This window comes from Seriola lalandi, unplaced genomic scaffold, assembly GCF_002814215.2.
Source record: "Seriola lalandi dorsalis isolate HSWRI2012SDOR001 ecotype SW California unplaced genomic scaffold, Sedor1 jcf7180002054692, whole genome shotgun sequence".
Classification (NCBI taxonomy): domain Eukaryota; kingdom Metazoa; phylum Chordata; class Actinopteri; order Carangiformes; family Carangidae; genus Seriola; species Seriola lalandi.
Genome location: NW_019525245.1, coordinates 1,851,154 through 1,873,254, shown reverse-complemented (window position 1 = coordinate 1,873,254; position 22,101 = coordinate 1,851,154). Strand labels below are relative to the sequence as shown.

General features: G+C 39.0%; 2 protein-coding genes across 5 annotated transcripts; one reads left to right on the top strand and one right to left on the bottom strand.

Annotated features, from left to right (window-relative positions):
- Nucleotides 1–1,180: 1,180 nt before the first annotated feature.
- On the bottom strand, nucleotides 1,181–12,727 carry dgkab (diacylglycerol kinase, alpha b). 2 transcript variants are annotated; one of them, XM_023423576.2, is made up of 24 exons: nucleotides 12,609–12,727; nucleotides 11,815–11,896; nucleotides 10,206–10,282; nucleotides 9,822–9,966; nucleotides 9,376–9,450; nucleotides 9,166–9,215; nucleotides 8,361–8,435; nucleotides 8,031–8,147; nucleotides 7,763–7,880; nucleotides 7,428–7,516; nucleotides 6,518–6,628; nucleotides 6,330–6,428; nucleotides 6,178–6,228; nucleotides 5,225–5,298; nucleotides 4,905–4,979; nucleotides 4,738–4,823; nucleotides 4,563–4,652; nucleotides 4,295–4,455; nucleotides 4,040–4,104; nucleotides 3,853–3,943; nucleotides 3,549–3,729; nucleotides 3,282–3,402; nucleotides 3,047–3,107; nucleotides 1,181–2,677 (listed from the first exon to the last, which is right to left on the bottom strand). In XM_023423576.2, exons 2-24 carry the CDS (start codon nucleotides 11,885–11,887, stop codon nucleotides 2,597–2,599), a joined length of 2,166 nt encoding a protein of 721 aa, XP_023279344.1. In that variant the 5' UTR covers nucleotides 11,888–11,896; nucleotides 12,609–12,727; the 3' UTR covers nucleotides 1,181–2,596. The 2 variants fall into 2 exon arrangements, with proteins under 2 accessions (XP_023279344.1, XP_087034721.1); XM_087178595.1 differs by lacking the exon at nucleotides 12,609–12,727 and having other exon boundaries at nucleotides 11,815–11,898.
- An 865-nt stretch (nucleotides 12,728–13,592) lies between these two features.
- stx16 (syntaxin 16) lies at nucleotides 13,593–21,527 on the top strand. Of its 3 annotated transcripts, none has more exons than XM_023423718.2 (8): nucleotides 13,593–14,012; nucleotides 17,688–17,795; nucleotides 18,004–18,144; nucleotides 18,358–18,520; nucleotides 18,687–18,775; nucleotides 19,153–19,296; nucleotides 19,653–19,733; nucleotides 19,970–21,527. In XM_023423718.2, the coding sequence occupies exons 1-8, from the start codon at nucleotides 13,932–13,934 to the stop codon at nucleotides 20,069–20,071; spliced, it is 909 nt and encodes a 302-aa protein (XP_023279486.1). In that variant the 5' UTR covers nucleotides 13,593–13,931; the 3' UTR covers nucleotides 20,072–21,527. The 3 variants fall into 3 exon arrangements, with proteins under 3 accessions (XP_023279486.1, XP_023279484.1, XP_087034727.1); XM_023423716.2 differs by having other exon boundaries at nucleotides 13,593–14,057; XM_087178601.1 differs by lacking the exon at nucleotides 13,593–14,012 and adding an exon at nucleotides 14,078–17,572.
- The last annotated feature ends 574 nt before the right edge of the window (nucleotides 21,528–22,101 follow it).

Genomic DNA, 22,101 nt, shown 5'->3' with positions numbered 1-22,101 from the left:
CCACTACATGTTGAAGGTTCTGGTCTGATGAGGCCAACTGAACCGCATCATCTACAAATAGCAGACTGGAAACACTCTTCCACCCGGCTGCACTTTGAAATCCTGTCCATGAAAATTACAAAAAGGATTGGTGACAAGGGACAAGCATGGCCGAAGCCAACACCCACCAGGAACATGGTGGTGTCCTGTCCTGAACCTCCATGCAACACTGAAGACCCCAGGTGGTGCCCGTTCCAGTACCCAAACCACTGACTTCATGAAGGCCTGATACTCCTTGTATAAGCGCTGACAACAGTCAGGGCCTCCTCCTGTAGTGACTTCCAGTCGCATGGAGGCAACACTCACATACACACATATTTTCAAGGGTGAAGCCCAGCACAGCAGCACTCAACTGGGGGCTCGTGAGTACTCTCTACTACTAACCAGCAGTATGAAGTGTAATTACAATCAGCCCCACCTTTACCTGCTGCAACATTAAAATTATGCTAACACATTACTGCATTAACAATTATAATATAATATTATATATTATTCCAGACAATACTTACAATGCATTATTCCAGAACAGTGGTATTGCACCTGAAGCATGACCACTGTCTTGTTTCAACTAGTCTGTTTGTGTTGAAAACAGGTTAACATAATTTATCATATGTTAGAGTTGACATATTTTGATAGACAAGATAATTGACAAACTGACTGAAGTTTGGTCAGACACACCCAATGTGTCAACTTTTAATAACTGAAACTAAGGTAAAAGCCTCTGATCTGACAGTGAGTGACATTTACAAGTACTTATTTAGTCTTGCTGTGTCAGCGCTAGATAATTCCTTTTATACTCAAAACAAGTCCAGCTAGATTTCACATATAAATGTGAGATTATTGCACTTACTTTTTTAGATTTGCATTTGATTTTCATTTGCAGGAAATATATTTTTCATCTTTCATTTCCACCTGCTTCCCTCTCATCCCCGATGCAGTCAGTGACATATGTCTACCAAGAGTGTGCAAGCCTCACGCGCGCACACACACACACACACACTCCAAAGTCTGCCTCGCTGTACGCTGTCATGCTTTGATATTAGGAAGATTTGAGCATTCCTTAGAATTTCAATAAGTGGACTGTATTTACAGGAAGAATGCATAGAAATAATATTTAACACAAGTCAACACAAAACAGAAGCATTGTTGACAACTATATTTATGACAGATAAGCAACACATTTTTTTTTTTTTTACATGCAAATAGCCTCTTTTTCTGTTTTGCTGTTAGCAGAGGAGTATGTTACAAAGATACATCTGTAATTTAGTAAACTTTTGAATATGCCGCCATTTGTCCTTTTAAAGATTTTGATGAAAACTAGGTATCCTCATAATAAGTACTGTAGCATCTAATGGTACCGGTGTAAAGTAAATCCCTTTGTAAATTCAAACTTGTGGTGGGGCAACAGACTGTAATTATTTCTTTAACTGTCTATTCACCAGATAATCAGTCTGAGGGCAATCCAATATATGTTGTCAACGTAATGCTGCATGACTGATCACTGACATCACTACCATCAAGACACATATGCCAATGACAGCTACACAATTTGACATTAAGACAATAAATGAACATACAAGCATGTTACATGTTACAAGTACACCGAATATCCAACACAAGACTGACTCACGAAATAGATTAATTTGATTAACTTCCAACACATTTTTGCTCAGTTTCATTACTTGTAATCAGCAATGTTTCGTTAGATTAGTCACAGTTTCTGTGTGTTTTTTGACGGTTTTTAAAAAGCCTGATCCCAAAGACGTAACATGTCGTCGAAGTTACAGGACAACAACACTGAGGAAGTTTTCTATACACGACTTGGTAAATCTAGGAGAGGTGTACCAAACCAACACTTTCAGAACTCAGTTATAACTGAAGAGCAGAACTTTATAAGACCGCATTCATCAAATGTTTCTTGCATTATCATTAATCATTATCTCACCTATTTAAGAGACAGTAAAACCAGAATTAAATACATTGTATATTTCTCTTTCAGTTGGATGAACACTGACACTGAGAGGTATCTGAGCAGACAGGTAGGATAGTGTTGTTGAACAAGTTATGCTGCTGTGAGCTCATGCAGGTCCAAACAAAGCCAGGTCATCACTAGCTGCATTGGGAACAACAGGTGAAATTCAATGACACACTACTGTAAATTTGATTAGCCATAGAAAAAGCGATTGCAACATAAAATATATATATATATATATATATATATATATATATTTTGCCTATTCATGTACTGTAGACACACTTAGCTCTTTTATTTACAAACACAACAAATGGGTGCATTACATTTAAGTTGGCACACAATAGCAGTGATCAGACTGAGTAGTGAGATTTGCACGTCTAGGTTGGTCTGTCAGTGTGATCGCTGCATAAGTCCAATTTGTCTGTCCTCTGAAATAGTTCAGTCATATCAGGGATTACGTGCAAAAGACACACACATCAACACTTAATAATAAAAGCACACAGTTACACACTCATTTTCATAGTAATATAGGTGGTCCGCTGTGGCCGTGTGCAGACTGGAGGATGGAGTGGAAGCGCTGCTCTACTTGAGGTGAAAGAAGCTGGATGGTTTGGTTGGTGCAGCCATGAGCATGTTAGCCTGGTTCTTGTGATTGATTTGGATCTATGACAAATCAGTAAGCAGAATTTTGGTGAACTAATTATGTTTGCTCATATTCCTTGAAACTGATACATATCTGATGAGCACAGTGTGATTCATAAGCTGGAGGTATGCTACACTAATGGAAATATTTTTGCTGTTATCTGCGCTGTTGTAGTAGTAGTAGTAGTAGTATTTTATTTGTCCCCATGGGGAAATTGTTGTAGTAACGTGTCTCTGCCACAGTAATCAAAATAAATGTATGACTATGTTTAATCACTGAGCTAAAGATGTAGCATTCTGCAGTGTTGTTGCCACTATCTTGAACGAATCTTAATGCAGGGTCTGAGTCTTCACCATTAACACTGGATTTGAGCGGTTCATAAAACTTACAGTACAAGGAGGTTGCATCCAAGGCTCCCCGTCGATCTGCATGGGCAGGGCTTTGGTTGTCCTGCACACAGGAAGGAGTGACAGTGAGATGTAATTATCCTGTATCACTTATATGTGAACATCATGTCCAAATGTGTACCTGTTTACACCAGACCACATGGCATGGAGAGGGATGAAATAACAGTCAGTTATTCTTGTTATGTGTGTCATCCGCCTGTGGGTAAAAGTACACAACCTGATGGTAATTTGAGAGGTCTGTGCCAGTCTGTGCCCGGCGCTCTTCAGCCCAGTGTAGATTTGTCCCATCTCTATAGCTCCCTCCAGCCCCACCACCTCCAAACGCTTATCGCTTATGTCTGCAGAATGACGAAACACACACACAGAAGACGTGAAGGGATTAAATCTGCACACAAGTAGGCAGGGAGGGCCCATTGATAATATTTGAACACCATAAATTAGGTGATTTAGGAGAGTACAGATGGTCCAACCAACCACACCTCACCCTGTGAGATAGTTTTAAGAAGTTCGGGGTCATTGATAACCTCACTGTGCTCCACCTCTGGCACACCATCAGGCTTCTTGGACTCGCCCCAGAGGTTGGAGCCCCCGTGCATGCTGGGTATGTTGAGGATAGCTATGCCCTCCAGGGACATGCTGCTCAGGTCCAGTTGTCTCCCACAGCACTGGTGGAGGCACAACAACGGGTTCTTTTGTTTATACACAACTAAACAAAAGCTAGACTTAAAACATGAGCAAGTATTTGAGTTATAAATTATTAGTTTTGGTGAAACAGCAGCATTTTTCACCTCAATCACGAGACAGTCCTTCAGCTTCTTACAAGAGGCAGAGATGGTCTCAGAAGTGGCAAACTCAAAATACCAAAGTTTGTTCTTCATTCTTAAAAATGAAAGAAAAACAAACATACTTTTTTTAAAATGACCTCTGTTACAGTTTTGATTGGAAAACACTCACACAGTTCATGTGAATCCCCACCTGCTATTGAACCTCTGGGGGTGTTTCTCTCTCATGGAGTGGAAACGATGAGCAATAGAGGCGTCCTGCTCACATGGACACAAATACAATCATAATAAGTCATATTTTAAGCAAGATATTCCACTTTCTGTTTATGTCAAGAAGAAATTAACAGATTTTTCTATGATTAAATATTGCTTATAGGACTGAAGAAATTAATTTAATAATTAAGGGGTATGTGCGCTCTTATTCCTCCTTTTTGAGATAGTGACTGACCACTCCAATAGAGAAGTAGTTGTTGATGATCTCATAGGGTACGGGGTCTCCTGCCTCTTGGGGGTCTTCTGGTATCACCTGGACGCTCCAGCGGTCCATGGGAACCATCTCGCTGGCCTCAATCTCCTTCAGGATCTCTCTCAAGTCTGACCCCTCGTAGCCTTTATTAATTACAAAACAAGCAGGATGAGTATATAACATATGGCGCCAATGTCAGTTCCAATACCTGAGTGAAAGTTGTGTGGTTTAGAGGTGCTCATGGTTTTACCTCCTCCCCAGCGCAGACAACGTGCCAGGTCGTTCCCAGTACCAAGAGGCAGGACAGCTACTGGAGGATTCACCTGGAGGTCCGCTTTGTCTGAAATCACGGGTACATTATTTAGCCTTAGAGATATTTATCTCAGTCAGCTGAGCTCACAGAGACCCAGAGGGCCCCGCAGTACCTATAGCATCCAGGAGCCACCCAACTGTCCCGTCTCCTCCACACACCAAGATCCTGTATTCACGCAGATTGTGGAAGAACTGCAGTCTAAAGGACAAAGTCAAAGTTAATGTGAAGAAAAGTGGACGGACAATCTGCCAGTTCCACAGTAATGAAGGTGCTCAGTACCCTGGTGCAGGACCTCCGTTGGAAAGGTTGTAGACTTGACGTGGGTTCAGCAGGTACTGAAACTTCCTGAGCACTCTGTGGAAAACATACAGACAGAAAGAGAAATCATAGGGGAACTATTAAAAATATACTATCACAATGAATTGCCAATGACAGTCATGGTATAAAAACAGATGTACTGCAACAACACATCATAATATCTGTGTAATTCAGAAAAGAAATATGTCGCATGAGAAGCCTGTGTATTGATAACATATTGTATAAAAACATTATGCTGCTATACTGATCATTTATCCATATCATGACACTGAGCTGCTCACCTTTCACCCTGCTTTCCTCCACTTTTTGGGTTTACAAACACCAACAGAGGATGGGTGTCAGGAATCGGAACAATCTGTAGAAAAATGTGCAACTGATTAAGATCCAATGGACTGTTTAAATCAGCTGGCAAATCTTTGTTTCAGCGTGTGGACCGATGGACACATGCTGCCATTCAAGCGACTGCAAAGGATTAATATTCATTTCATAAACTGCTCATGTTTTTCAATTTATTTGATCATTTTCTTAACTTTGAGGCATCATCATCATCATCATCATCATCATCACCCTTCAAGGCGAGGGTGATGTACTGTAATGGCATCAGCAGATATTTTTAGATTTTATTCAGCTGGAAAATGTTGTGAATGTCCATACAAACACAAGCAGTGTATTCAGACATATATCAAACATGAGTGTGGACAAACTCAACAGACAGGACAGACGTCAGTGAAGTGGATTATGCTGCAAGTGTCTTTTGAGAAAGTTCGGTTGTTTTTTTTTTTTGTTTGGCTGTGACAACTTGTTATCATTACCATATGTTAAAAACAAACATAACACCTGCTTCTCAAGCTTACAGGAGGTAAGTGTCTGACACTAAAAATATACATTTTGGGTTGGTGAATCGCTTTAGACTTGAGCGTTGGATCAAAGGCCTTTCTCTGCAGATGCAGACAAAACCATCACAGTTGTATTTTTCCATGACTGAACTGAGCTGAATAAACAACAAAGACGTTAGCAGAGTTTAAACATGAAATCCCCCCACAAAAATAATAATAATAATAATAAATATATAAATAATATGACGAATCGATAAAATTGGAGATTCTCCCAAAAAGCAACGGTATGCAGATGGTAGTTTGAGCAGACAACTTGAAAGAGACCTAGCAGAGAAAACACATGGGTGTACAGTTGGAAAAGAAATTAAAGTCTGTAGGAAGATTTGATAAAGGCAGACCTGCAGGATGTGGCCGTCAGGGGTAACATTTAACAGGTTGGTATCCTCCTCCTGAAGGAAACAAAGGACAATTAACCGACAGACAACTAATAATAATAATTCAAATTTCCCTTTTTTTTTTCCCCAATTTTTAGTTAAGCTGCTCATTTTACCTTTGAGACGGCGTATATGGCCCAAGGAGGCAGTATATGATCTCTCAGTGGTCCACAATCACAGGTCGATAAGCCCGAGAAAAGACACTCATCGTGACGCTTAAAAAGAAACAAGCCTCTGTGAACACAGACAGAAGTGATCCTCTCTAATTTGTGCATTAATGTGCAAAAACAAACACAATCCTCACCATCTCCTGGCACCACACACAACGCCTCCCTACTAAAGTTTTGATCTTCTTGTGGCAGACCTGACACTTGGTAGAGTTACAGTCAGCTCTGATCCAGTCGTGAGCTGCTACCTGAGACACAGAGGAATAGAAGCAAGAGGTGTTGTCCCACTTAATTTAGTATTATTATTATACTTTTCACCCTTTTAACACCCTTTATAGAAGTGACTGCAATACCCGATGTTATTCTCTTCTACTGGAAGGTCTTATGGTGCTGATCAAATTCAGCTGCATACACAAATTTTAATGTTCACCGCTATGGTGCCAACAAAACAATCCAGCCCTGAATGACTGCAGGAAAAATTACATCATTATTTACTTAAAAAGAATCAGCACAGACCACACCTTCCTCAAGAGCAGCTGTCGAGGTTAGAGACGACTTCAGATTTATGACTTTTTGGATAACCATCGCCTTGGCAGACATGCATCACCAGATCAAGTATCCCTAGAGCACACTGGCACCTCAAACCTTTCCAAGCAGCTGAAACATTTTGGGCAGCTCAGTGTTATGATCCATTACAGATATTGTGAATCAGTGAGTTGAGGCTTTGAAACACCACTGGAAAAAGACAGTGAACAGATCATTGTCTACGCTTGTGCAAAATTAGGACATTTACCAGATGTACGGAGCAGACTGTGCCGGCTGTAATCCGCACTTAAAAAGAAAAAAAAAAAAAAAAAAACACTGATGGGCTCCACTTATAACTGACTAATGCACCCTAATGTTGTTAATGTGTTTACATTCGCTGCTATTTGGAAAAAAGAGAACAGGCATGAATGTATTCTCCTAAAAATATAATGTGTATATATATATATAATAAAAACCAGTAGAGGGAACTGGAAGTGAAAAGGGATCATTGTGCTTTCTTACACTAATCTCCTTTTTAGATTTGACAAAGGTACGAGCACAGGCTTCGGGATTCTTGTTGGCACACTGACTGTGGACGGTGTACTTGCAACCTGTGGGAAGAAAAATAGACCCATATAACAGAAGTAATCATAAAAGTTCTCTACTAGAATTATATAACTTATATATTATTTTATATATTATTTTATAACTAATTATATGTATTAATTATGACCCTGACAAATAACAGACGATACAAGTAAATTGGAAAGTAAATTGGAAAGGTTTGACTCCCCCAGTTAATTGTTACTGTGTATGAGGTACATGTCTGCGCCCTGGTGGCGGCTGTGAGCTCTTACAGGTGCAGCAGAGTCCTTGCTTCCCGAGGCCGAGCAGCATGCCCTGACACACACTACAGTAGGTCGGCTTGTTAAAGTGCTTCATCCTCCAAATATGTTGCCCATCCCGCTCTGTCATCTGTGGGTGGGGGACGACATTACAAAGGACTTGAGCACGAGCAGTAGTGCTGTGTCCTCAAGGTGTTCGCAAAAAGCAACATTAACAAAACAACTGAGGTTCTAGTGAGACTGTAAAATGTTGTATGTCCAGTACTTTTCTTTTTCTTACCTTCAGTCCAAGGAGAACAAGTAAAGGTACATTGTTCATGCCGCCCTTCACCCATTCTTCCAGCGTGACGGTCCCACTGTCGTCCAGATCGATGGCTGTCATCATGTCTTTGAGCACCTGCACAACCACAAACATGTACTGATTATTTGTCATCTGTGATCCTTTTATTGAATCTCAAGTAGTTTTTTGTTGCATTCACAAACTCATGAAGTTCTCAGCTGCTGTAATGAAACTATCTTCCTCAGAACAACTTCATAGTAACGAATAACAACTTCAAAACCTTTTCTGGGATAGCAAGTGATTTTCTGATAGAAAGAAGCAGTCTCATACTGGTCTGAGCTCAGTCACATCCCAGCCCAGGTAATCACCAGCCCGCATCATCTGGGTGATTATACGATCCACTTCCTGACGGAGAGACAACAGAGGTCACATTCACAGTAGCCTCATGGTCTATGAAAATCCTGCTGTGTGCTGTGCATCCAAAACCAACTACTCAAAAAAAAAAAAAAATCATGTGTGTTACTGAAAACATTTTTTAAAATTTAATTAAATTTTTTTTTTTTTTCTGAAACTATCTGCCGACAAAAGTTGAAACTGTAATCCAAATGCAGTTGGGTCTTACTTACTTTGCTTTTCAGTGTCACATGATTGGCTTGAAAGCTGTTTTCATTTTCTCTTTTGGATAAATAGGGACTTGTTGTTGCATAATGAGCCGGTTTATGTTTATTGGACTGTAAAGTACTTAAGTAAGGCTTTTTCAAATCTGTCGCAGATAAGCAGGGGCGTGAGGTTAAATGTATTAACTCGCCTTGATTCATAGGTTGGACATATTTGTGGTGGTGCTGCCGTGATTGTGTCCATGTCAGCATCCGTGACACCACAATATATACAGTACACGAGCTGCCTGTTCACTTTCTGTCACCTTCTACTATCTCAATTTGCAAATAAACTTCAAAGTGCAGATAGAAACTTATTTGAGATCCCAATAATGTGACGTTGACGTTTTCAGGCTGTTTTAAGTGTCAGTTCAGAGGTCAATGATCACCAGAGACACTTTGCAGAACTAGTTTCAAACAGAAAATGTGAAATTTCTGTGAATTTGTGGGAAACTTGTCAGTGACTTGGAGTAACTTACAGAGCTGTCCAGGAGTCCGTTGTTGTCTTTGTCGTAAAGTTTAAAAGTAACTAGAAACACAACACAGAAAATCAGTGATCCTGCCATTGTTTCTTCACTTTCTCTGACCTTCCAAATAATCAATCTTAATCATTCAGTGGTGAATGTATGTACAAGGCAGTTACACCATAATAAACACCACAAAATGTTCAAGAGGCAGATGACACCAACATTCAAGCTTCTCTCGTGGCTGTCCTTCCTCCAGCACTGAGAAGTAGCAGGACACATCACGAAGAAAGACCCCTCCTGAAAGTAAAGAAATGTACAGAACCTTCTGACCAAACTGGAAACCTTTATTACATTATTAAAACAGTATGGTGTTTTTTCTTTAAGTTCCTGATGGAACAGCAGTATAAAAGTGAGCATTTTATCAGAGGTTGGTTATTGGAACAAGTGCACTAATCTCCAGAGCTACGCCTGCAGCCACATTCCTGTGACGCAGCGCTACAAGATAAAAAACAGACAAACAAACAGGTGGGCGTTGGAAAAAGCGTCCAACAGGAAATTATATCAAAGACGTTCTAAGGTGTATTACCAATCATGATCTGAGCTGAGCGTGACTGTGGAGCTCAAAGTATTTCCTCTAAACACCTGCTCAGACATGCAGAGTGATTTACCTCCTTTAGGTAACGGACTCTTCGTGTTCCCTTCCTGCTCTACGTGTTGAAAATAGCGAAAAAGGCGTTGGCAGAAATCTGTGGGAAAGTCATCCACCTCTAGATACGTCTTGAGAAAGAGACAGAAACCCACTGCATCCATACACTGAGGAGAGGAATCAAAGTAGCCCAGAGGAGGCACAGGGACAAAAGAAGTGTTAGTGTAACATTTGCATTAATTAAATTTTTGCAGGAAAAAATCAAATTTTCCCAATAATTAGCACAAATAGTTTTCTTCAGGAAAATTCCTACAAAATCTATTAGAAGAAATGGGAAATGATCAATTTGTAAAGTAAAGTGTAGCCACAAAGATCTGTGTCCATAGGAGCAGTGACAATGACTGACCTCTCCAAAGCTGTGCTGGGCCAGCCGACCTCCAGGGTGAAAGTCCTTGATCACATCTTTCACCCTCAAACTGCTGTCTGCAAAGAGATCAGCTGACGTGAAATAACATGAAGTTCACTTCCATTAACACTTCCCAGATATGAATCTGTTCCATCTGTATGCTCTGGACATGACGGATGAAAAAAGAAAAGAGAATCGAGTGTGTGTGAAGAACAAAGTGAGAACAGAAAAGCTCAGTGACTAATTCAGTTCTTTGTTTATTTGTCCCACACATTGATTACATGGCTCCTGAGTGCGGGAGAGTGCATCACCTATTGTGCACAGTGTGCTTCCTACATTAAATTTGGGTTTTGACCTCACTGTCTGAGGTAACACACGGCAGTGCTTTTCTCAGGTCCAGACAGGAGCAGGTGTAATTATCCATTCATCCATTATCCCCAGCCCTCCACCCCCACCCTGAAACTAAAAGCCCTTAGACCCATTTCATTTCTTTCAAAGCCTCTGAGTGGAAGGCAGAATATTTTTAGCCCCATACCACTTTTTGTTTCCTGTCAACAGTTCTATCAAATTCTGCATTATCTCAAACCCCTGGTGCAGGAGCATGCACTTACATTTTGGAGTTGATGTTTGGGTTTTTGTGTCAATGCTGAATGATCCTCCGGAGTACACAGTGGAGTGTTTTTGAGTTGATGGTGCGTGAATAAGAGGAACCTCCTCAGTCGTTTATCTTATAATGTTGATGTTAGCACTTAGTGGATAATGCTGCTTTCACTTGCTGCGTGGTATAGAGATTTTCAACAAGTACAAGGATATTTTGCACAGATGTTTTCAGCATTATACTTCCCTCCATACACCTAAACTGGGAGAGTGCATTTAAAAGAGTATTCTGACTGATTTATTCACGTCAGTTTTCCTTCTTCTTCCCGGACTTTGAATGTAGTAACACTCACCTCAACTCCCTTTTTGTATTTATTTTTTTTCTCTACTTTCAGACAACTTCCAAATCATTATTCTTATAAATTAATAATCTATGATTTATCTCTGAATCATCAGTGTTAAAAGACATACCAAAACTTACAACAATGTAAACATACTCAACTAGAACTAAAAGTCCTGCATTTAAAATCTTACTGAAGTAAAGTGCAGATGTTCTTATCAGCTAAATGTACTTTAAGTATCAAAAGCAAAAGTATCTCATATCGTAGAGTATATCATAAGACTATTGTTACTGATGCATTACTGTTGCAGCTAGTCAAGCTGGATGACCATTTTAACTACATCATATAGAGTCTGGCTGTTTAATTTGTAACAATGTCTCATATTTTATGAGCTGATTATATGTTTCGTACGTAAAATCTTAAGCAGCAAGGTAACTAATAGCTAAGGCTGTCACAAAATACATGTAGTGGAATAAAAACTACAGTATTTCCCTCTGAAATGTAGAGAGACATTTTTTGACTCTATTGATCTATTGATTTCCCAAAAGAGAGATTGCCTTTCTGATCGCCCCCCTTCAAAGCAAGTGCAGAATGTAGCCTGAACTACAAAAAAAGCTCAAGTAACATCAAGTAATTGTTGAAATAATGTAAAGTGAGAAGGTGAAACTTACATTCCATATACTGCTGCAGCTGGATGAAATCCACAGGTGTCAGAGACCCTTCTGTGTCATCAGAGGAGGCCATGCCGATCAGCTGAATGAGCGAAGAGAAAACACAGTCACAGGACAATCACAGGCTGAAGCGCTGACCTCGGGAAAGGTTGACAGAGCAAGGAGTCTTTCATATAACAGATCTAAGGCCATCAACTGTGGCACTAGCAGTGACTCACATGAACTGGTTTACCTCCATTCCTTGGATTGCACACATCATTAGTAAGTGAAACACTCCCCTGCCTGTTATTGGACTCTGATCAACCACAATGTCTGCTTTCAGAAAGGCTGATAACTGATGATTCGCAGGAATCACCAGTGAAAATGTGACCTACTACACTGGGAATATAGCAAATGTTATCATGCTGATAATTGGAATAATCTCATAACAGGCTCTAACAATTAGCTCTGACCTGAATTTAAAAAAAAAGAAAAGTGGTTTAACAGCAGCATGTAGAGCTATATATTGTGCAGGTAAACATTACCTTATTCTCTGCACTGTCTCCTAGCCCCTAAAAACCACTATGTAATATTCCATCAGTTTAATCAGCACCGTGCTGTACCACTTAGAGTCTGACAGCAATTCAGAAATCAACAATTAAGGTTAAAAGGGGCATCCATCAAAGAGGATTATAATTTGAGGCAAGAGTGACTGACAGGCATGACTTTTTTTCTCTGCTGTCTATAGTGCTGCACAGGTGTTCAGTCACTGAGACAAGAAGATGACGGAAGCTGAACCCTCCGAGACTCCTTACCTTGTCTCTCTCTGTCCCCAGAGTTCAGCAGAGGTGAATAAAAACTGTCCCAAACACGGAGCTCCACCACACGGAACTTTGATATGCTGGTTGACGGCAGCTGGTACTTGTGAGTAAATGTGTGCCGCGTCATTAGCGGATATAGGGGATTAAGAATGGGCGGAGGAGGAGCTTTCAGCCATATAATTACAGATAGTGCCACCTCCTCGCGCGTGAACGAACACTAACACACACACGCACGCACGTACCCTTCCAACAAATCAACGCATTTTCTAAATTCTGAGGCTTTAATCCTTAAAATCAGAATGAGGGTCACAGACTCTGGTCTCCAGCTTCAACAGAGTGAATGAGCATATGTGAACGAATAAAATGCTAAATATGAAATCATGAATTGGCTCTCCACCATTTTACGAGTGACAGTAAATTTGGCTTTTCACCTAATCAAGACATTTTACTCACAAAACCAAAATAGGCTAGAAGTGGGAAATAAACATAAGGTAGACTGAGGCCCAGCATGGCCAAAAAGTTGAAAGGTGCCTGCTACGATTTCCCAAAGACCAAGATGATTTAATCAGGTCTAAAATGCAAAAATATTAAATGTATAATCAGATATGACAAAGAAAGGCAACAAATTATGATTTACTAGTTTCTTGTTTGTGATGAAAGATCAATTGACTAATCATAGCAGCTCTAAAACAGATGTCTATGACAGCTGAGCAAACTCCATCTGCAGAGGAAAACAGTTTAAACTATTTAAAGCGCTGGAAAAGCTAGTAAGTGGAACTGTTTAGTCAAACTACTGTTTCCAATTACAAGATTGAACTTGTAAAATCGATTTTATAAAACAATCACAGCACCCTATTGGCGGTTATTGTATGTTATTAAAGAAAACAGGTCACTGTCTCTTCGCTGGCAGTAGGTGGTGGTAATGCGCCTCAGTTACAGATGACAGCCGCAGTTAATGAATAGAAGAAGAAACGGTTGACGCAGGTGTTTACGTTTTCCTTCTTCCGCAGCTGCCTAAAGCGGACTAAAATTTACCAATCTGACGTTAAATCCAAACTTTAAGGAGAAACTCGCGGCCATGTTTCTTATTTTTAACTTAAGTATTAGAGGTGCTTAGCAGATCAATATGCTTAAGGTCGTTTGCCGTCCACTATAGGCGCTGTATCGTGAGTTTTCCTCATCATTTATCGCAAGCAAAGCTAAAGCTAAAGCTAGCAGTGCGTTAGCAGCGGCTCAGCGGCTGTTGACCAAATTTAATAAATCATCTCCTGATCCGCACTTTGTCCAGAGTTAACTTAGATATCAAGCAAGGCAGTCATGGCCACTAGGCGTCTGACCGATGCCTTCTTGTTAATGCGGAACAATGCAATCCAAAACCGGCAGATATTGGCTGAGCAAGTGAGTACATACGACCCCCGTCTGAGTACACGTAGCAATGCTGCGGTGAGTGGTCTGCATCGTTTTGACATTTTACTGTGTGTGTTTGCATGTAGCCAGTCACTGTGACCTGTTAGCTAGGTGCAGCTGTGTGCCAGTAGCTGCTAGTTATTCTTAGGGAAGGTTTCACCACTGGTAGAGTTTGTGTGCCCCGTCATGTCACCTCAAGACTGACGGAGGTGATGGAGAAGGAGGAGTGTGCAGCCATATTTTCATATTATACATATATGATATAAATTATAATATATAATAGAGAGGTCAGTGTATATTGGGTGGGGTTTTGTGAATGTTAAAGCATGTTTTTTATGTTCACATAATGCTCCTCACTACTAAAAAACTCCATCATGTTTTGATGTAGTCTAGATCAAATCGTGGCTGTGACTTGTATTTCATTGTTCCACTAGGATAGAAGTGGTTAGTTATAGATATTCTATCACAATATATGCAATAGTATATTGTGATATTGGTATTTATGGTTATTTAGTAAATGTTCTGGAACATGTGTTGAAATTATTCATGGAAACGATTAGTTGACAGGATTGGTTTTGGACAATTGGATGCCTGAAAAATCACAGTGCTTCATTACATTGATGCCAGAAACATACAGTGTATAAATCCAGTATTTCCATTTTCAGTCCTGCTTATTGACTTGCAGCGCATCGGTTAAACAGGCTTTCTCCCTGGATATTCTTAAACTGAGGTGGTAAAATGACCCAGATCATGGTACAGATGACTTTGTCATTATTCTAGTTGGCAGATGAAGACCTAAACAATAGTCACACTTGTTATATTAAGACATTTGATGTGAAATAGCACTTCTTTTTTTACCTTAAGTCATTTTCTTTTATTTGATGAAAGATTATTCTAGATGTTAGCAGAAGGAGTCTTTGTTTCAGGTGAGGTGGCCCATCTCCCGCTTTCAAACACTCCAGGAAGCTCTGCCCAATACATGCAGAGACATTAAGAGACACTTCACCATAAATAGTATGGGAAAATCTCTCATGTCTAACAGTTTGTCTTATGGCACATATTGTTATACTGCCCAACCCTTCACTAGAATGTGGCTGGTTAGCTTCTCGAAGTATATAAATGTGTGACAGATGTCAAGGAAAGGACAATGGAAAAAGGTTGAATTAGACTCCTGAAAACAACTGCTTGTCATTCAGAAATACTAATAATCTTTGTGTTGGGCTAATCTCTAATGATGCCATGTAGAAAAACAAGAAGGCTCCTCATCAGTTTTTTTCACACTTAATGTAATCTGTTATCAAGAACAGCCTTCATTTCCCCTCACTCTCAAATTTCTCTGGGGCAGAAATGTGTCACTGTACTCTACATATTATTCACATTTATTCCTGTCATTATCTACTTCCCTGGTGTTAACTAAAATGCCATTTTAGATCAATTATGAGAAACTATCAAACACAAGTTAGCCCAACACAGTTCTTTTCAGGCTCCTTTTTGATTGCTTTTATAGCTTTCCACCAGAAATGTTTGCACTACAGTTGGCCAGCAAGCAGGTGTGTGTGACCATTCACACTCAGCTGTGAACATTTTCAGCAGTTACCTGCCGGCTGAGCTAGATTAATTCCTGCCAGCCAACAAACATGACTGTATCCCATCATTTGAGGTGGCAAGGTTTCAGTACAGCATTTCCCAAAATATGCCACTGAATTTCAGCTATGACTTTTCCTAAGCCTGATTTTTTTTCCTCCAATAAACTTGGTTTTCTCTGCTGTTGCTGATGGCTTAGAAAGCTGATTGTTTCAATGACACAACAAATTAGCACATCCAAATCTACAGAGCAGAGATCTTTAGATTGATGAGGTTCCTGTACGGACATGTCTGTTAATGCTGTGTATGACAGAGTGCTGTGCTGGGATTTAACCCAGGACCACCAGGCACATTAGCAAGTAGGCTCAGAGTAAGAGACGCTGGTAGTGATTTTGTGGCCTGATTCACACACTCTCTGTCTATTCTCCCACTGAGAGAGAGAAAAGAGAAAAAATGTTACTCAATCATTACTCAGTTTGTCCGCTGCATTTTTCCCTCACAACAACAACACTTATCTTGGATCAGCCCAGAAATTTGGCTTTGGGTAGTTTGACTCCCTTGGATCATGAGATGATACACCTGTTGGATCCTGGTCTTTGACTTCGGCTCTGTGTACATCATCATTCCACATAAGTTAACTGCTTTAGCTCTTTGTTTATTTCGCCATTGATAGTTTGTATTACCACATTATAGAGTAGTTTTTTTCCCAATAGTTATCCATCATGTTGCTTAGTTGGTTATTAGCTGCCAGTGCCCTTCTAAAAAATAAATTGGAATAAAAAGAATAAGGAAGGAAATTTCTACAGATCCTGAAATAGAGCCGCCATTCCCTCGTGTCCTTACTGGACATTTGAACACGATTCCAACCACATTGTGTGTTATGTAGCTCAAATGAAATAAGTGGATGTCAAAAGTTTATATAGTTAATGAAGTGTATAGTCTAATATCTTGTGTCTTGTAGTGTTCAGTGTACGTTTGGTCCTGTTGTCCTTTATATTAGGCTTCATCCATTTATGTAGTATTACACTGTTCATTTAAATGTCTCTGCAAACTCCACCACTGTCACAGAGAAAAGCAAATCTGTGTCTGACATGGAAACAAATTATTACTGTATTTTTAGAGCAGTCAACCACAGTCAAGCAATCAAAGTGAAAAAACTTAAAAAATATTTAACACAGGTGTTTTTTGCTAAGTCACTTTGTTGTCTATTTAATTTGATTTTACAGTAGTGCAGTTAAAAAGATTACAAGGCAATGACTCAACTAAAGGTACTTTATTTTCCATCAGAAGATGTACATTCAGCTAAATGACACTGCTGTATACTCAGGTTTAAAATAACTGACTTTGCCAGGGGGCAGCAGGGGACTTTGCCAGACAAAACAAGACACACATGGGGGACATAATTATCCAAATCAAGTCACATCTCTAAGGTCTTAGTGACCAATCAGCTACATGACCTTAGAATTTTCTATTACATATTAACTTCTTGCTCATTTTAAATTTTCTTTAAAATGTGCTTTCCTTTTTGTTACTTACACTCAGATGATCTCGAAGCTCAACAGTTTCTGCTGTCTTTATTCTTACTCTTTCTTACATTTGTTGATTTTTTTTCTTTTTTTTTAAATTGGAATGATGATGTCAGTAGTGTAGGGATCATTTATGATTTAAATCTGAATTCACACTGTTTTACAGTTTTGTTCGTAGTAAAAACCTCAGGACAAACAGATGAAGTGAAAATGGCTAGAATTAATTTAAACAGCCAGACTTTATGCATCTCCACTATTTACTATTCTTATCTCAAAATAATTCAATTGTTGGTAGGAGAGGATGCAAACACGCCTTTCTGTTATCCACTGCTGGTTTTCCTGGGCTCACCTTCTGTTACTTCTGTCTTTTTCTCCTTTTCCTTGTTGTGTAATGGATGGGACCACTCTGCTTTCTGCCAATCACATTAGGAGCTTGATGAGGTACTGCTGTTTCCCTTCATGGTAGAATTTAGACTCGTAAAATGGTGCACCATCGTCATTGTGTTGGATTATTACATAATATGTTTTAATAAGATTATTTGTTTGCACTTTTAAGTTGGCTGATGATCGAATGGCCCTGGTGTCAGGACTCAGTCTGGACCCTGAAGCTGCCATTGGAGTCACCAAGAAACTGCCCCCCAAATGGATAGACGGAGTTGATGAGGTACAATTTGAAATTGGAAATTAGATATATGTAGATCTGCATCTTTGTGCTTTATAAACTATTATAATATTTTAGAAAAGAAATCAGACATGAGTAAATAAATATATTTAGCCGGTAGGAGTCTTCAGATCAAACCAGTTATTCCTCCAGTAGTTTGTGTACAAAATAGTCTTTACTGGGTTGTGAACTATAAATCATTGCCTTTCAGATCCAGTATGAAATCACACGGGTTCGGCAGAAGATGAAGGAACTGGCCTTACTTCATGACAAACATATGAATCGCCCCACACTGGACGACAGTAGTGAAGAGGAACATGCCATAGAAATCACTACACAGGAGATCACACAGGTATATTCATATTACAGTTTAGTAATTGAGATAATGCAAATTTCCCAGCACATTTCAATCATTCGAAATTGGCAGATGTTCCTACTTGATGTATAATTGTTCTTTTGTCCTCTATTGTTTTAATGAGTGACTTCTGACAATATTTTATGTTAAAGAGTTTGAAATGAAACTTTGCTCATTTCTACTTGCTCACAAGTTTTGTGTTTACTTCAGATGTTTCACCGATGCCAGCGAGCTGTGACAGGTTTGCAGTCTCGTTGTGGTCACTGCACCGAGCAGGAGGAGAGACTGTTGAGAAACGTGGTGTCATCTCTGGCACAGAGTCTGCAGGACCTATCCATCAATTTCAGGCACACACAGTCCAGCTACCTTAAACGTAAGAACTACACTGAAGCTGGTCTTGTTCTTCCTAAATCTTCATACCTTACTGTCTCTACTCACATATTTTGACTATTGTCAGGGTTTTATCTCATGTCATATCACTTTCATCTTCATGTTGCTTCAATGCCATCTAAGCACAGTGTACTTGTTTTGTCTACCAGGTATGAAGAATCGTGAGGAGAGATCAAAGCACTTTTTTGACTCGGGACCTTTAATGGAGGAGGATGAAGATTTAGCACTATATGACAAGGTGTGTGGCTTTTATGGCTTTTTTCATTTGTGCCCTGTGTGCACAGTACAATAAAAGCAGAGCCATCACTTATTATTATTATTATTATTATTATTATTATTATATTCATGAGTACACACAAGATCAGAAAGACACAAACATTCATTCACTATCTGGACACAGTGAGACAATTAGAATTTAGCATTTGTGTTTATCTTTCACGTTGGTTTTTGTCACTTTTTACTATTCCCACTAAAACACAGGAAATGAAAGCAAAAATATGAATCTTTATTTTTGTAAATATAATGGTCAGGCTAACTACATGTACGGTTGCATTTAGAATATTAATTCTACTCTAAAATCACCTAATGTTGTTCTTTCATTATTTTTTCTTTCAGGGGTTCACAGATGACCAGCTGATGCTGGTGGAGCAGAACACAGTTATGGTTGAAGAACGAGAGCGGGAGATCCGACAAATAGTGCAGTCCATCTCAGATCTGAATGAGATTTTCCGGGACTTAGCTGGAATGGTGGTTGAACAGGTATTTGAAGCAACAATGACACAGTATTAAATAATGGTCCATTCAGTGTGTTTTTGTCGGTGAGATGTCCAAATGACTTCTGAAATGTAACATCCAGCATATTTAGATATTTCATTTCATATTTGGTATTTTTTCATTAACAAAGTGAGAATCATAATTATTTAAGTAACGATGAATGGCTTAACACTTAAAGATGAATTGACCTTCAAGTCAAAGCAAATCAAACTTTAAGGAAGGTACTTTACAATGTCACACTGAACAGCTAATACACAATAGTGTCTAAAATAAATAATCTACAACTAAAATAATCAAAAGAAAATATCCTGCACTAATAACATCCCCCATTTCTCTTTAAGGGCACTGTTCTTGACCGAATTGACTTCAATGTAGAGCAGGCTTGTGTTAAAACAGAAGATGGATTGAAACAGTTACAAAAGGTAAACACAAAATGCTCATGCCTTGGCTAGTTTAACATTTTTTGTCACAAATGTACTGTGCAGTCTGGATATACCGTATTTAATGGGTAATTTTAGATGTAATGTAATAATGAAACAACCAAAGGGGAAAATTTACCATATCTACAAACCTTTGTGGTTAAATACAGAAATCCTTACATGAAACTGAAAGCAACTGAAGGTTTTTGACTTTTATTTTTTTTCCATTTTCTTTGCAGGCGGAACAGTATCAGAAGAAAAACAGAAAGATGCTGGTCATTTTGATCCTGTTTGTCATAGTGATTGTTCTAATTATTATTCTTTTTGGAACAAAGTTTTAGTCATGCATTCCTCTGGCTTTTGTTTTCTGTGTGGGCATTTGTTGTGCATCTGTGTGGACTTGGACTTGGTCTTGGTTCTACTCAAAACAAAGCTGAATGCCTTTCATACCCACCAGGAAACGACAAGAAGAATTCCATGTTTCTTTGCGGGTGCACTTTGGGCTATGTGGAGATATTTTATGGTCCATTTTAATGAAAGAAACAATCTACAGTCTGTTTGAGCCGTGGCTATTTTATCAAGTGACTTGCATCCAAATCACTTCAAGACTCTTTGACGGAGGTATGTCAAACCCAACCATGTTGACATATCTGTCTTAACAAAAAAGAAAAAAAAGAAAAAAACTTTGGTGTATAAAAATGGACTGCCGATGTTAAATTGCTACGGCAGAGTGTTCTCTGCTTGAACTCTAAGCACGAGTTGTGACATTTGTTGTGTGAAGATGCATCATTTCTGTTCAATATCATTGCAAACATTTTGTTTCCGTGAATGAGATGTGACAAGAACGAATGTTTGTGAAAGAGAAAAATCATTTTCATCTCAACATTACATGTATGTACTGGCTCAGTATTTTCCCCTACCTTTATATATAAGGGCAGATATGATTCATCCATTCAGTACCAAAAATATTCCTTCGGTTTAAGGACCACCAGTTTTTTGTATCCCTTTTCACCCTAATTTAATAATAATACTGAGGTCCTTTTTACTCCACTGTTGGCCTGAGGAGGGTGAAGACAGCCATGAGCATCCTCCAATTCATCCCATAAGTTCATAAGATCATACCAGTGTCACATCTGCTGTACTTAGCGTTAGATGCTCGTTTTTAAAACACTTGATTGTTTTGTTTTCCATGGTCCTTGCATTAAGTGCTACCTTCTTAAAACTCTTGCAGTTTGCACATATTGAGGCCTGAGGGAGGGGAGGGGGGGGGGGGGGGGTGTTATGGATGTAATACTACTGTCATCTGTGTGATGAGAAGAATTATTTATTTTTTAATAACTTCAAATAATCAAATGGTTCAGAGGTGTTCTGTTTCAGGCAGAATTACTGTATATTGAGTAAAGTGTATCTGAAGTCTGAACCCAACAGTTATTGTCCACCCCGCTAAGGAAACTGTGATGTAGTCCAACACAAGCAAATGTATGAAGACGGCGTTATGAGGTTGTTTTTGTTTTGTTCTTTTCACGTTGGACAAATTACATTTTAGTTGGCTGTGTTGGAAATTCTCTACATGTTCTTGTGTTCTATAAAGACTGATAAACTGAAATAATGAAGAGCTTTATACAACATATCTGTACGCTACACTTTACACACCTGTTAAATCATCTATCTTTGTCATTGATGTGATGTTGTGTGTGAAAAATGGTCATGTCCTAGTGGTAATCCACTTAAGTTTTGTTTTTCCAAACAAAACGGGTGAGGAGACAGCAACTTTTTTTTAATAAACCTGGAACATGATGGTGTTTTGTGTTTTGAATTGCAGCATTGATACAACTGGTCTTCCCCATCAAACTCATCACACATATGGAGACATATATAATATTAGACTTACCTATCTTTCAGCTGTAAGTTCATCAGCTCTAAGTCACTTAATGGACTAGACATTTTATCAAGTACTTTGATAATGGAAGATGGTGATAACCATTTATTAAAGCCAACACGCAGACATCTGAAGGCTATTTCTAAAAGGTGAGCATCTGCTTGTTTTCGTCTGGGTTTAGTTTAAAAAGTGCAATTTAAAAACATCACCTTAGCCTTGGGGAAACTAATGGGCCTTACTCAGATCATCACTAATTTAAAGGCTGCAGAAGCCACCTAGTAATGATATGGTGAACCTCAGGTTAATATTAATTTGATGATCAATTGGATTGTATGTAGTTTTTTTCCCCAAATAACATCAGAAATATGTGATGATGTGTACAGAGGTGAATGTAATGTAATCAGCGTATTATACTACTCCCTCCATATGTAAATTATTTAAAACTCATTCAGTAAGTCAGTAGTTAAGACTATAGTAATACACTGTTGAGGA